The sequence below is a fragment of the Ursus arctos genome, unplaced genomic scaffold, assembly GCF_023065955.2.
Source record: "Ursus arctos isolate Adak ecotype North America unplaced genomic scaffold, UrsArc2.0 scaffold_30, whole genome shotgun sequence".
Lineage (NCBI taxonomy): Eukaryota > Metazoa > Chordata > Mammalia > Carnivora > Ursidae > Ursus > Ursus arctos.
In genome coordinates, this window is record NW_026622986.1 from 29,647,221 (window position 1) to 29,661,706 (window position 14,486).

At 42.1% G+C, this 14,486-nt stretch overlaps 1 protein-coding gene across 4 annotated transcripts in view; it reads right to left on the minus strand.

Moving 5' to 3' along the window:
• Window positions 1-1,010: 1,010 nt before the first annotated feature.
• Window positions 1,011-14,486, minus strand: part of TAF3 (TATA-box binding protein associated factor 3) — a 176,540-nt gene continuing 163,064 nt past the window's right edge. For all 4 annotated transcript variants that reach the window (XM_048219427.2, XM_048219426.2, XM_026478740.4 and 1 more), the window contains exons 5-7: window positions 8,916-9,171; window positions 5,835-5,941; window positions 1,011-5,030 (exon numbers count right to left, since the gene is read on the minus strand). In XM_048219427.2, the coding sequence (XP_048075384.1) occupies window positions 4,916-5,030; window positions 5,835-5,941; window positions 8,916-9,171 (478 nt within the window). In that variant the 3' untranslated portion in view covers window positions 1,011-4,915. The remainder of the gene's footprint in view (window positions 5,031-5,834; window positions 5,942-8,915; window positions 9,172-14,486) is intronic.

Consider the following 14,486-nt stretch of genomic DNA (forward strand, 5'->3'; position numbering starts at 1 on the left):
CAAAATTAACAGAAGAGAGGAAAGTGAGGAATTGAAGGTTATTTAGAAATCTACTTACAGAGAATTCAGTTTCTAAAAGTTAGTAAAAGAAGTTTAACCAACATTCCAAAAGAAATAATCGGGGGTGGGGTGGGGTGGGCACCTGATGGCTCAGTCAATGAAGCGTCTGCCTTTGGCTCAGATCATGATCCTGGGGTCCCGGGATTGAGCCCCATGTCGGGCTCCCTGCTCAGTGGGGAGCCTGCTTCTCCCTCTGCCCCTCACCCTGCTCATGGTCTCTCTCTCTTCCTCTCTCAAATAAATGAAGTCTTTTTTTTTTTTTAAGAAATAATCAGAATACAACCTGGTAATATTTTTCAACTATTTGAATTCCCTCTGATAAGCGCTTCGATAGGTCTAAATGAGATAACTAGAAGCAGCACCGATATTTTCTTCAAAGCACTTAACCTGGCCACAGTTAGCTCATTAAGGGATAGTACCAATGGTCTTCTTCAGGTTTGTATCATTTTGCCCAAGACAGTCCCATTCTAAACATTCCATTAGTCAAAGTAAGACCAAACTGAAAACCCTGACAAAACTTCCAACATTTACCAACATACTGCCTGGGTTGCCAGGATACAAGAGGAAATCGTTGTTTAGGGCAAAGTACAGAAAAGATGCTGCTTCTGTTTGTTGTTTTTTTTTTTTAGGGAGAGGGAGAAGCAGGCTGAGCAGGGAGCCCTACCTGGGGCTCGATCCCAGGACCCTGGGATCATGACCTGAGCCCCAGGGCAGCTGCTTAATCAACTGAGCCCCCCAGGCACCCCCCATGCTGCTTCTGTTCTGAATGCCTCACACATTTACATCTTGCCTAGTGTATACTCATAATGTCAGCTCTGCTAGTTCCTACGATAATGTAACCACTTGCTAAGCTTTTAAATCTCTTTTCGTAAACACAAACATTTCAAAGCATAAAGCTCTATTAACATCAAAACCACCAGAGGTCTTGGGTGGCTAAAAGGTTATGTATAGAACAACGGCAGAAGAACAGCATGGAAGGTTCCCAGGATTTTTAACACCTAGTATATCGTGGCAGCAGCCTGGAGAAAGAGAAACTAGCATACCTCACAAGCCAGACCCCGGGAAAAACCGAACTTGGCTCTAACCCGTTTTTGCCATGTGCACGAAAGGGGCCCAGCAAACAACAGATGGAAGTGTTTCCAAGTGTTCTTCTAGGAAAGAAACTAACGACCGAGTTGTCCAGATTGAAGAGGTGGTTAATTGCAGTCGTTCTAGTAACACGCGCCCACACCGAATGTTGCGTTGAAACGACATTAAGCACGCACTGTTTCGCTGTCCATCTGAAGATCTAATTCCAGTGTCCTCTGTTGGCCTGCACGCATGGATTCACTGTTACTTTATACTTTTTAGCTACGACTAACGCAAGATTCTCAAAGAAATCCTTTCCTCGCGGAACGGCTGATACCGCGGCGGGGAGACCTCATTCAGAACACTATCTGTCTCGCTCTTCAGTCAGGGGAACTCATCTACTTTTAGACTTAAACCTTCTAAAGAAAACTGCTGTGATCTAACGAGATTGGCCGTAAAACTGTTCGTATTGAAAACTTAGCCAGCATGCCTTTCGTGAACTTCATTCATTAGCATTCTTACTGGCGACGTCTCCATATCTGTGTTCACTTTAGACTTTAATTTGGTTAGTGGGCCTTTGTTTCATCGTCCTATTGAAAAGGGAACAAAGGCGGTTTAGGTGATACAGTGGAGTAAGACACTATATTTTATCTCTGAAAAAAGCCCGACAAAGCCGGAATGCTCTGATACCCTCTGATTTTCTTCGGGACATTGGGAACCACAAATCAGCCGGAGGATAAAGATCCTCACTGTATTTGGCTGCAGACACCTTCATGAGAGAAACCCCATGTCGGGCAGACAGGGATCGCACTTTGCAGGCCACATAGGGCTCTCTGCACACGGATGATCTCATCAGAAGCTGTTTCTGGGGAATGAGGGTGTCTGTTTCTTAAATACCACCTCCTCCAAGAAAATCACTAGTCAGGATGTTGTGGGTACCCCCCCTCAACTACTTCCCTTTATGAAGTGGGGCCTGCCCAGAGCAGATGGTGGTGGTGGCCTGGGTGGGGACAGCTGGGCTGGCGGACACTGGGGAGGCTTCTACCCCTGCAGAGGCAGACCTTCCTGTCCCCCGGTGCCCAGTCCTGTCACAGTCCTTCCTGCTGCTCGGCTTTTCTTCTCCATCAAAAGTCAGAACCCGCTTTCTTATGGCTCGAGCCCCCCTAAAGCTTTTCTCCAGATTACATCATCTTTCCCAATACGTTTTCCTTCCCCCTCGAGTCCAGTGCCGGCCACCTCTTTGCCGATTTTGTTTCACTTCATTAAGCAAAGCAAATCATGTCTGCTCGCTCTTACTGTCTGTACTCTTTCTAAGTTACATATCTGCTGCTCTTCATTCGACTTGGTGGAGAACGGCGATGCTCAGCTTTCTCACTTTGCTCGGTAACACAGGTGTTTTATTTTCGAATCCACATCTCTGGGCAGTTTCTTGCACTTCCCTTGGCTTGTGCACAGACGGCCGTCCGGCAGAGACTGAGACCACCAGGCTAATTCACACAGGCCACGGAGCGGTCAGAAGATGGTAACAACTTTGGGTCTCTAGTGACCTGCACTGGATTCAACTCACTGACCTAGAGGTGAAAGGCTCTGTATTCCATTACTAATCCCTTGAGCTATCCAGCCCCCTGAAAATGATTCTTTGGTTTTATTATTGCAAAGGCCATTTATAAAATCATGAACTGGATTTAGGAAAGCAACCATGAAATAGCAAGGGACAACAACTGATTGAAATTCCTTCAATGTATTATGGGCTGAAGTCTCTCAACAGCAGGACTGGGGGGAAAGTTATAGAGAGGCACCTCCATTCTTATTTCAGTAGTGTGACCAGCTCACTTAAACGTGGCAACTTTAGATCCGCTGACCATGCCTCAAGGGACTAAATCCTAAATAAAGAAAATGGAAAAGCAAACTATGAAATAGCCAATAATCTTTATTTTGCACTTCCCCACCCCACCATCCCTCTCCGAAAAGCACTAATGGGTATATCTGTGCATGTGAAAATACTGTATAAAGTATTTTGGATGATCTCAAATTAATAAAACAAAAAAACCACATATCTCAACATAGATGCTTCGTTTCTTTGTAGGGATAGAAACATTTTGGCTTCTAGAACAAGGAGGGCAGTGAAATACTGCACCCTGAAAAGGTCAGCTCCATTTCCACTGATTTGCAATTTAACATTCATGGCAGAAAACCTCATTTCTCTAACAACATAATAAGTTTTAAAATATGACTAATTCATACACTAATATCAATTTACTTGGCATTAAAAAAATTCACAATTTCTATTAATATATTTGTATTAGGTTCAAAGCCCATATTCTAGCATTCAAGATATCCATTACACTGGCCCAAATTGGGATTATTTCAAAATCAAGTAAAAGTCCATATTTATTCCAAAGTTGCTAAAATATGCTAATAAAGTTAAATTTGATGTTTTACATTAAAAATAAAATATTTGGCTTATCTCTCAGACATCTATAACATATAATAAATAGTGGGCAGTATAGTAATATAATAAAGTTTTGTGATACCCTGAAATTTGATGTTTTCTTTAAAAAAAAATTCATAATATACTTCATTTCAGCCTTAAACCACAATCTCAACGAACAGATTTGCAGAAATAAAACAATATAAACACAAAATGCTACAGTATATATGTTTTTTCATTTTTTGTTTTTGTTTTTTTTTTTGTTTGTTTTTTTTACTTTCGGGGAATCTACATGTCCGTTTAGTAAAAGTAAGTCAAAGAAACTTAGACATAACAAAACAATTTCAAATCATGAACTACAGACTTAAATTGCCTTGTTGTCCTTCCAACTGCTCGGGCCCTCTCCCCCACGGTGTCTGGGGCACGGCGCGGGCTCAGCTCCAGGTAGATTACTGGGAACTATGGCTCTGCTTCTAGCCTTCTTCGCGTATGTACAGCGGTAATTACAGACGTGGCTGAAATCGCCGTGGATTTCAGAGAAAGCCAGAATTAAACACGATAAAAATTTAAAAAATAACTACTTCATAAATATTTATTATTTACATTAGGGGAGATCTTCTAGGCGGGGAGTTTTTGTACAAGTCGATGAAATGTGGAAGCCGTGAGAAGAACGCCAGCAGTTTAGAGAAGGGCACAGTCAGGATGCCACGAACGTAGAAACCATGTGCGAGTCAACAAAAAATAATCTGCGCCAAAGCAAACAGGACATGATAGAAACCTTTTTCTTAAAAAATATAAGGTATTTCACAAAAGCCTGAACATTTTACATGTTAGTCCTAAAAATGGGGGTTGGGGGGGTGAGGAAGCTTCATATATTTTCATCACAAAAATATTTACCGGTACTCCAAGTGGAGTTTTCTTTTCTGTCATTATGATTATCTTACTAGAGAGAGGGGGAGAGGCTGCAAACTGTACACAGACCAATGGCGTCCGGGAGTTACAGTCGAGGCGGCTGACACATGGTCTTCTCAGCTAATACCTTAACGAAAGGGCCCTGGAGAGAATAAAGAAAATCAGAAGGGAAGATTACGGTCTTTTTATTAATAATACTTGTCACTGGTCATAGAAAAATGGAGGCGTGGCGGCCCTGAGCCACGCCTCGAGTCTGTCTTCAGTCCTGCGGCCATGTGGGGCACAGGCCGGTCCGTCACGGGGGCCAAATCCAGGGTGGACGATGTGTTCTTGTCCTCGGGCTTCCGAGACCCGCTCTCTGCAGGAATGTGGGTGGTAGGCGGGATGCCAGGATTGCCCCAACTCCCCTCCGAGGCAATGCTGTCGTCTCCGCCGTGTGACACATCAGTGTGCCCGGTGCTTTCGCTTTTTGTGCTTTTTATCCTTCTTCTTGTTGGCACACTTGGGACAGAACCACTGCATTTCTTCTGGTGGTGCAGCCATTATTCCAACACAGGGCCTACAGGGGCATAAAAAAAAAAAAAGATTTTGGATAAACCAGCTTTATTTATGTATATATTCTTTCCCCATGTAAGTAATTTTAAAAAAATCAAATGATTTCTAAGTCTGTAGTCCGTTCAGCAGAGTCCAGGCTGAAGAACGGTAATTTAGGCAGCGGCGCTGCTGGGCGTGCAGATTCCTGGGTTATGCCGTTGCCCTTTTGGAGGCCCTGCTGGCGGAGTTAGCGGTCATTCCTCCTTTCAGCCAGAAATGGGCTAGATTTCCCAAGTGGTGGCCTGGTTTTTATCTTACAGGTTTCCTATATCGGGTGACTGAATGGATTTCTATCTTTTTATATCTGATTTTTAAACTGTAAAATGAGATTATCTGCATAAACTCTGGCAGTGCTTCTTTGGTTCGGGGCGCGGTCGGGAGAGGTATGACCCGCAGACCAGCCGTCTCTTCCTGCACCTTGTGACGTGTTTACCAAGGGGTTCCCTCAATGCTACCATCAAGTGCTGCAGCTTACAGCAGGTTACTGGGAAGAAAGGAAAGGGAAACCCTTTGTCTTCCCCTACCCTTTTTTTTTAATAAGAAGGATATATAGGCTAGGCAAAATATTTGGAATTTAGGCTGAAGAACAACAGTCCAAAGAGTCTCGATTTTTGGCGTTAATATTAATTACATGTTGATCTTACTGTGATTCTGCTCCCTGCACTGCCCCTAGGACAGTAGTGGAACGGGAGTGTGTCCAGGACAGACCACGGTCACCGCTGTGCCCCAAGGAGCCCCCCTCGCGGCCAGCCCGGCCCACAGCGCTCACCAGTGATACCAGTCGTCACAGTCGTCACAGCCGATCATGGGACTCCCGTCGTCGGGCTTGTTGCATCCGGGACAGATCCAGATCTGATTCCCCCACTCATCTCGGATCTGAAGTTTTTAGATGCAGGGATGGGAGGGTGGTAAAAACAGAGACAGAATGGGAAAAAAGAACCAAAAAGAGGACAGGATAAGAATGATTACTTTATCATTTTATCCCATGAAGCTCATAAACAAACAAGTTAAACTAGAAAGAGAGGCAGTGGTTTAACAATTTCTCGAAGCCACGATCACCATCATCACTACCCTGGGATCCCATGAAAAAGAGAGAGCTACTACGTGTTCAATGAGAAGACATTCCTAATGAAAATTTTCAACTCTCTTTTGTAAGTCATAAAAACAAAGCATTTCATAACCAGTTCTAAGAACTATATGACCTGTGGCCACTTTGATCTAAAAACTACTGCAAACACATAAGTTGGTACTGACTCGGGTCATCACAGCAGTGACAGCTGGTATTTGTGCAGCCGTGGAGCTCGACCGTATGCAGCCTCCTCAGTCACATTCACAGGCATGGAATTAATGTATGCAGCCCAATGTACGTGTATCACCTTATTACTTATTAGCCAAGCCCTTCTCCTGAACTAGTTGATAAGATCAAGGATATAAAAGAGCTGTTACTAAGTAACTTTCCATTCCCTTTATGACATTTTCAGCAAAGCACAATCAACTAAAGGGCAAATAAAATAAGGGGTGCAGGAGGCCAACGAGCTACACATTTTAACATCATTTTGCTATAACTGTGGTGTGCTCTGGAGTTTGCTTTCCTTAACTTAGGAGCTCCAAATAAGAAGCATCCGAATTATGTCACTTCCTCAAATTCCATGTTAACAAAACCAATTTGGAAGAAACAATCTGTGACAGGCCTTTGAAAACCAGCAGTGACTACGAGCAGATTTTCAAAAGTGTTTACAAGAACACGGCAAATAGTCTCATTCAGTTTCTTTTGCAAGGTACGGTCGGTTCCTATACTTTCAAATACAACACTGACTAGATATTCAGAAAAGAATGGCTCTCTTCATGTGTGATGGGCGTACTGGAGACACAGATGCTTCATTCCACTGATAGGAAGGCTTTCTGAAGAAACTTGGGCAGCCACAGCTCTGATTTAGCCCTCTCTACGTCTGAAGGCTGAGAACCACCAGTTCCTAGGTGCCAGCTGTCTATGGGTAAGACTGGTCCACCGTCCTATGCCCTGAAGCAGCCATGCATGGCCAGCCGGGCTGCTGGTTGACCTCTCTTGAAATGAGAAGGCTGTGACTCTGTTGCTACATGAGAAATTGGCCATAGCATCCTTAATAACTAACATCCAACCAGTGCACTGAGTTCTTTCAACCATCTTACTTTGTTTACTCATCCTGAAACAACCCTTGGATAGGTAACGAACAGAGAAACTGGAGCTGGGGGAACGTAAGTGACAGTAGCAAAATCCAACCATTAGGCAGTGACAAAATCAGCCTTTTGGCTCGACAGCCTATGTTTTCCCCCCAAATCACACATTTTCGTCTCTGTCTACAAAGTGTCTCTGAGGCGATACAAGGCTTTCCATCCATGTTCCCCATGCCAATCAGAACCAGGGAGTTAGCCCAAAAATCCACTGGAGAATCAGAAATTTTAGGCTAGAACACACAGTATTGATCATCTACTCTAACATGAGCCCCTTAATCACAAATGAAGCAATGGAGGTAGAAGAGGTTAAATATAAAATCTTTCCTGATCAACCAACCCATCTTGGGGTGATGTAACCTCAATTTAAACACCCAGAACAACTGGTCCTTGAATGGACCAATTTGATGATCACAGATTTATCTATCTATCTATCTATCTATCTATCTACCTTGAGATAGAGAACGTGCATGAGTGGACAGGGGCAGAGGGAGAGGGGGAATCTTAAGCTGACTCCACACGGAGTGCAGAGCCTGAGTGGGGCTTGATCTCACGACCCTGAGACCATGACCTGACCTGAAACCAAGAGCCGGATGCTTAACCGACTGAGCCACCCAGGTGCCCCGATGATCACAGATTTTATCGCATCTTCTAATTTTGTCTTGAATTGCCAATTTAGTATTTTTCTGTGAATTTTTCATGTCTTTATATCCTCTCTCAATACTTTTGAGATTTTCTTCTCATCCTTTATATCACTATAGTGCCTGAAATATGGAATGATTTATTGAAATTTCCTTCTAAAATGCCTTAAAGAGATATAATATTTACCTGATTTTTAACATCCATCATGAGTCCTACTTTCCAATTCTATCTATTCAGACAGGTCTGTGCCACCAGGAGGCTGACAGATCACAGTCTACACATTTGGTGGTCATAGCAGTATCAGTACACAGAGTACCTCTATGCGCCTAAAATCTTTCTGTTGTGTGTGTGTATGTCACTCCACAGTGCTCAAAGGTCATATCTGTAAAAACACGTCATTACTAGATTGACTTCAGGGTTTGAATAAGACCTGATACTACTGAATATGGGGAAAATACCTGAAAACAGTCCCATGACAACAATGTGAATTCATTCAACAAGCTGAGCTTTACCATCTGAAGACATGTTTCCCATACTTAAACTCATTTCTTTAACATGCAAGCCCTGGTATATTCTAGACCTTCGCCAATAAAATACTGTAATTAGCGCTGTTACCCAGAAACAGCACCTGGCCCATAAGATCTGTGCACATGACTTAATCATTCCTTGATCAAGAAATTCAATGTGGGATTTAAATATCACTACTCATTCCTATATTTATACACTGACATTGTTGCATATACATATAAAACAAAGAAACTAAAGAAAAACAATGCTTTGATATTATTTACGGAGACTAAATATGCAAATACCTTATACAATGTTCTACAGCCCAAAGCTTAAAAATGCAGTGGAAATACCTTTCTAGTCATAAAGAACTGCCTCTGAAATTCCGAGACACATGACACTGCTTTGTAGTTGAAAACATCTTCCTGGTGGAAAAGTGAGCTCCTAGGTGGCTCTTCCTGAACTACTACAGAAATAAAAGGCAGCGTACCACGTAAGTGCTGACGGTCTCCGTGACCACGCTTCGGACCGGGGCTTTGGACGTTCCGGCTCCAGAGATGGCTGGGGACGGGGCTGGCATCAAAGCAGGGGCCGCGGCGGACTGCGTGAGGAGCGGCGAAGGCACCGGGGCGGGGGCGACATGCACGGGGACAGGGGCGGGGGCGGCAGCAGGCGGTGGGGTCTTGGGTCTACTCAGAGAAGGGGCCGGCTTAGCTTCGGGGGCTGGGACCACTTTGCTGATGACACTGTCAACAAGAGAGAGAAAAGGAGAAGTCACAACAGGACAGTGGAGTAAAATCAGGCATTTAAAACATTGTCACAGAATAACTTTCTTCTTCGAGGAGCAAAACAGTCTTCCAAGTGAGCGTCGGGGGACAGCTGTAGAGCCGGGGTGCAAGGCCCCCTTCCTGCCATCTCCAGCTGGCAGGTCTCTCCAGGAACAGGGCGCAGCCCCAGAGCTCAGGCAGTTGCAGACTCGAGCTCAAACCCTATATCTGCCACAGGCTAGCCCTGTGAGCCCCAGAAGTCCCTTCAAAATACACTGCCTGAGCGTCTGTACCAAGGCAGGCATCGTCCTGGGCACTTTACATGTATCTCCTCATCCGGTCCTCACAACAATTTCAAAGAAGTTACCGCGATCCCATTTCATAGATGAGGAAACAGGATTAGAGAAAGGAATGGGGGTACATGGGTGGCAGGCTTTGAACCAAGGTCTATCCGATTCCAAATTCTTTCTTCATTTTTTAAAAAGGATTCCTTATTTGAGAGAAAAAGTTACATAGAATTTCGAGCAGAGAGAAGACAGCATCACAGTTTAGGAAACAGATACACAGACATACGCCCTTTGCCACATTCGCTTCTGATCTCCCTTCCTCCTCTGCAAGGAACCACTGTCCTTAGGCAGCAAGGATGCTCTTTGTAGATACCCACAGACAACATAAACTTAACACTGTTTTATATTTTCCAACTCTATAAACAATATTATATTGCACTATATTTATTCTTTGCAACTAGCTTTCCTTACTTTTTTTTTATTGAGATATAGTTGACATATAACCTGTGTAAGTTTGAGGTGTACAATGCGTTGGTTTGGTACATTTGTATATGGTAGTGATTATTTTAGTACAGTAATGATTATTATAGTAGGGTCAGCAAATAGCTTTATCATGTCACATAATTATTTCTTTTTTGTGTTGAGAACATTTAAGATCTAGTCTCTTAGCAATTTGGAAGTTTATAATGCAGTAATATGGACTACAGTCTCGGCGCTCTGCATTAGATCTCCAGAACTTACTTATCTACCTACAGTTGCCCACTTAGTTTTAGGTCCCTTGATTTATTCATGTTGATACATATAGATCTGTATCATTCACCTTAATTGTTGCATAATATTCCATGGTATGAATAAGTCAGAAGGTTTGTGCCCACTGCCCTACTGAGGGTAAAACAGACTATCTTGTAAATGTTACATGTGGACTTGGAAGCACGTTCAAGAATTTCCCCAGGCTATATTCCCGGGAATAAAGTTGCTGGGTCACAGGGCATGCACATTTTCATCTTTACCAGGAATCCCAAGCTGTTGCCTAAAATGACTGCACTAACTTATCTCCTCTTTCTACTATCACACAATAAACTTCCCAAGCCCTGCTTTGCTGATCAACAAAGTATAAACACAGACAGTTGCCTCTGAGAGTTACACTGAGAACCTGGATATAGATGTCAAAAACCATTAAATGTAAAGTGTGAGCACCAGCATTATACTGATGGCTGCTGCTCATGATAATCCCTGATGACATCACCATGACCAGCCTGTATAATTCTACCTTCTTAAAGCCTTCGCTTAGAAAACACCTCCACTAAAAAGCATTGATTCTTTGCTATGCCCATTAGAAGTTTATAAACCATTAAATTACTTTTAAAATTCCATGATGTAAGCAAATAATTAACGCTGTCTAATTGCCTTCCATTTGTCTCATGCAAGTGGGACTGCCCTCCCAACTTGAATGTAGCCAAAGACCAAGAAAATTTAACATAGGCTGTCTGTGCAGAAGACACTCAGTACTGCTTAACACAATTAATAGTGAACATTTATTGAGCACTTACTAAGTACCCAAATGTTCTCAGCAGTTGCAAGCCAACTGCACGACAGGCGCTGTATTAAATGTCTACTACTTGCCTTAGTCACTCAATCCTCACAACAATCAAATGAGCAACGCTGATTGTTGTCCTTTCAGGAACCAAGGCACAGAGAGATTATGTACCCTGTACAGATTCATAGGCTACTCTGAGGTGGGGCCAGGATTTCAACCCCAGCAGTCTGATTTCAGAACCTGTGACCCTAACAACACACTATGCCATCTCCCTCACTGCTCACTGAGTTTTGCCTCATGCATAAGTGTAAGTGTAAGGGAGTTCAAAGACCTTACTCTGGGCATATTAATATCCACAGTGCAAGCACTCCTTATTTTTACGGTTAGCCTAAAATGTTACCCACCATTTTTGGAGGCAATTTCCCATAACAGTTTGAAATATAGGGGCTGGAACCAAAACTAAAGGAAAAGCAGGAACCCAGAGAGGTGAGTAGAACACAGATGTTTTGCCCTGAGGGCGTGTGCATACCACAAACCTGATCTTTGGTTTTGATAAAGAGGACAGGTTTAGAAGCCCAGGCCTGCCAAAATGCAAAATCTAATAGAACTTCCATCCCACATGAAAAACTCCCAGCGGGCTACACTGATTAAGTAAGAATGAATCAGAGCCTTGTGAATTCTTAGCTCTGCTGGTCCGGGACACTATATTTAAAGTACTTTGGACTTGTAATGTGCCTAGATACCCAGCACTAATCATCTCAAGAGGAAGTAACTTAAAATCTAGCCCTTGTATTATTAATGCAAATAGTTATTAAGAAAAAAAAAGCAGCACATAATCAAAGAAAACCAAACATAAGAGATAGCATCAGAGAGAACCAGAAGATAACAGAATAAAGGGACCCGTAAAGACCACAGAGACTAGAATTATCAACTATACAGCAGCTCTGCCTACAACATTCAAACAAAGTAAAAGGCAAAGCACGACATTACCTGCAGGTAATAGAAAGTTATAATATGTAATCTAGCAGATTTGAAAGGAAACAAACTGACCTAGAAATGAAAAACACAACAACAAATTTACTCTCAGCAGAATGAGAGAACCATAAACTCAGTAAGAAGACAGAAGAAATGAACTAGAATGTAGCTTGGAGGGGAAAGGAGAGACTACAATAAATTACGATATGTTTAATAATTACTACATGTTTAATCATAATTCTAGAGAAAGAATGGGGCAGAGGCAAAGTGTTAACAACAATATCTGAAGACTTTTATAGAACTGATGGCAGATACCAATCCACAGACTTAAGCAGCCCAACAAGTCCCAGGTGAGATAAAGAAAGAGAAATCTGCACCTAGACACATCAGAGTGAAACTACAAAACATCAGCAAGAGGAAAGTCTGAAAAGCGGCCAGAGGGGAAAAAGAACATTATTTTCAAAGTACAGACGGCGGCTGACTTCTCTGCAGCAACGATGAAACTGGAAGACAGTGGAATAACATCTTCAATGTGCTGAGGGAAAATGCATTTTCTCCTTGAAAATGTTGCTCAATCAAATCAAAACCACACTGAGACACCACCTTACGCCAGTGAGAATAGCAAAAATGGACAAGGCAGGAAACAACAATTGCTGGAGAGGATGCGGAGAAAGGGGATCCCTCCTACATTGTTGGTGGGAATTCAAGTTGGTACAGCCACTCTGGAAAACAGTGTGGAGGTCCCTTAAAAAGTTAAAAATTGAGCTACCCTATGACCCAGCAATTACACTACTGGGTATTTATCCCAAAGATACAGACGTAGTGAAGAGAAGGGCCATATGCACCCCAATGTTCATAGCATCATTGTCCACAACAGCTAAATCGTGGAAGGAGCCGAGAAGTCCTTCAACAGATGACTGGATTAAGAAGATGTGGTCCATATATACAATGGAATATTACTCAGCCATCAGAAAGAATGATTACCCCACATTTGCAGCAACATGGACAGGACTGGAGGAGATTATGCTAAGTGAAATAAATCAAGCAGAGAAAGACAATTATCATATGGTTTCACTCATTTATGGAACATAAGAAATAGCAGGAAGATCGGCAGGAGAAGGAAGGGAAGAATGAAGGGGGGGTAAACAGAAGGGGGAATGACCATGAGAGACTATGGACTCTGGGAAACAAACTGAGGGCTTCGGAGGGGAGGGGATGGGGGATGGGCTAGCCCGGTGATGGGTATTAAGGAGGGCACATATTGCATGGAGCACTGGGTGTTATACGCAAATAATGAATCATGGAACTTTACATCAAAAACTAAGGATATACTGTATGGTGACTAATGTAACGTAATAAAAAATTATTAAAAAAAAAAGAAAACATTGCTCAAGAATAAGGATGAAATAAAGACATTTTCAGGCAAGTGAAATCTAAGGCCTTGCCAACAGTGGATCTTTACTAAAAGAAATTCTAAAGTAGCGATTCTCAAATGTTTTGGTCTTAGGGACCACTTCACATTCTTAAAAATGACTGAAAAACCCTGGGACGCCTGGGTGGCACAGTGGTTAAGCGTCTGCCTTCGGCTCAGGGTGTGATCCTAGCATTATGGGATCTAGCCCCACATCAGGCTCCGCTATGAGCCTGCTTCTTCCTCTTCCACTCCACCTGCTTGTGTTCCCTCTCTCGCTGGCTGTCTCTATCTCTGTCAAATAAATAAATAAAATCTTTAAAAAAAAATGACTGAAAAACCCAAAGAACCTTTGCTTTATGTGCATTGTATCTGTCAATATTTGCCATATTAAAAATCAAGAATGAAAATTTAAAAAATACTTAGTAACTCATTTAAAAGTAAGACTAATAAACCCACTACATGTTAACAGATAACATTTTTTAAAAAACGATTTGTGAGAAGACTAACACTAGCTTCATACTTTTGAAAATCTCCTTAATGTATGCATATGTAACTGGAGAGGGGAAGTTTTAATGGCCTTTACCGATAATTGTGTAAATTCTTCAACACTGTACCAAAATGCAATGAGTGATAGTTTCTTACGTTAGTTGCTATGTACACTCTGAAACTGTATTGGTAAGCTTTTCATATTGTGTTACATTAAAATTCATTGAACTGCTAGCACTTTGAATAGTTATTTTGCCCACGCATGGTTTTATAACATCGTGCACTGGTTTGTAATATTGGTTCACTGAATTATCCAGATCTTCCAAATTTCATTATACACATTTCATTATACAATATTAAAATATCACATTTGTTGGTGTTACCATCATCCCACCAAAAATGTCTGGGGAGTACTGAGGAGCTATCAACTTGTAATACGTTTTCTAAGACTCTAATTTTTACTTAGAAGTTGCCATTTTATCATTTATAACAAATATTCACAGGTATTTTCCATGGAGTAACAGGCTTCCTTTATTTATTTATTTATTTATTTATTTATTTATTTATTTATTTATTTATTTAAAAAGATTTTATT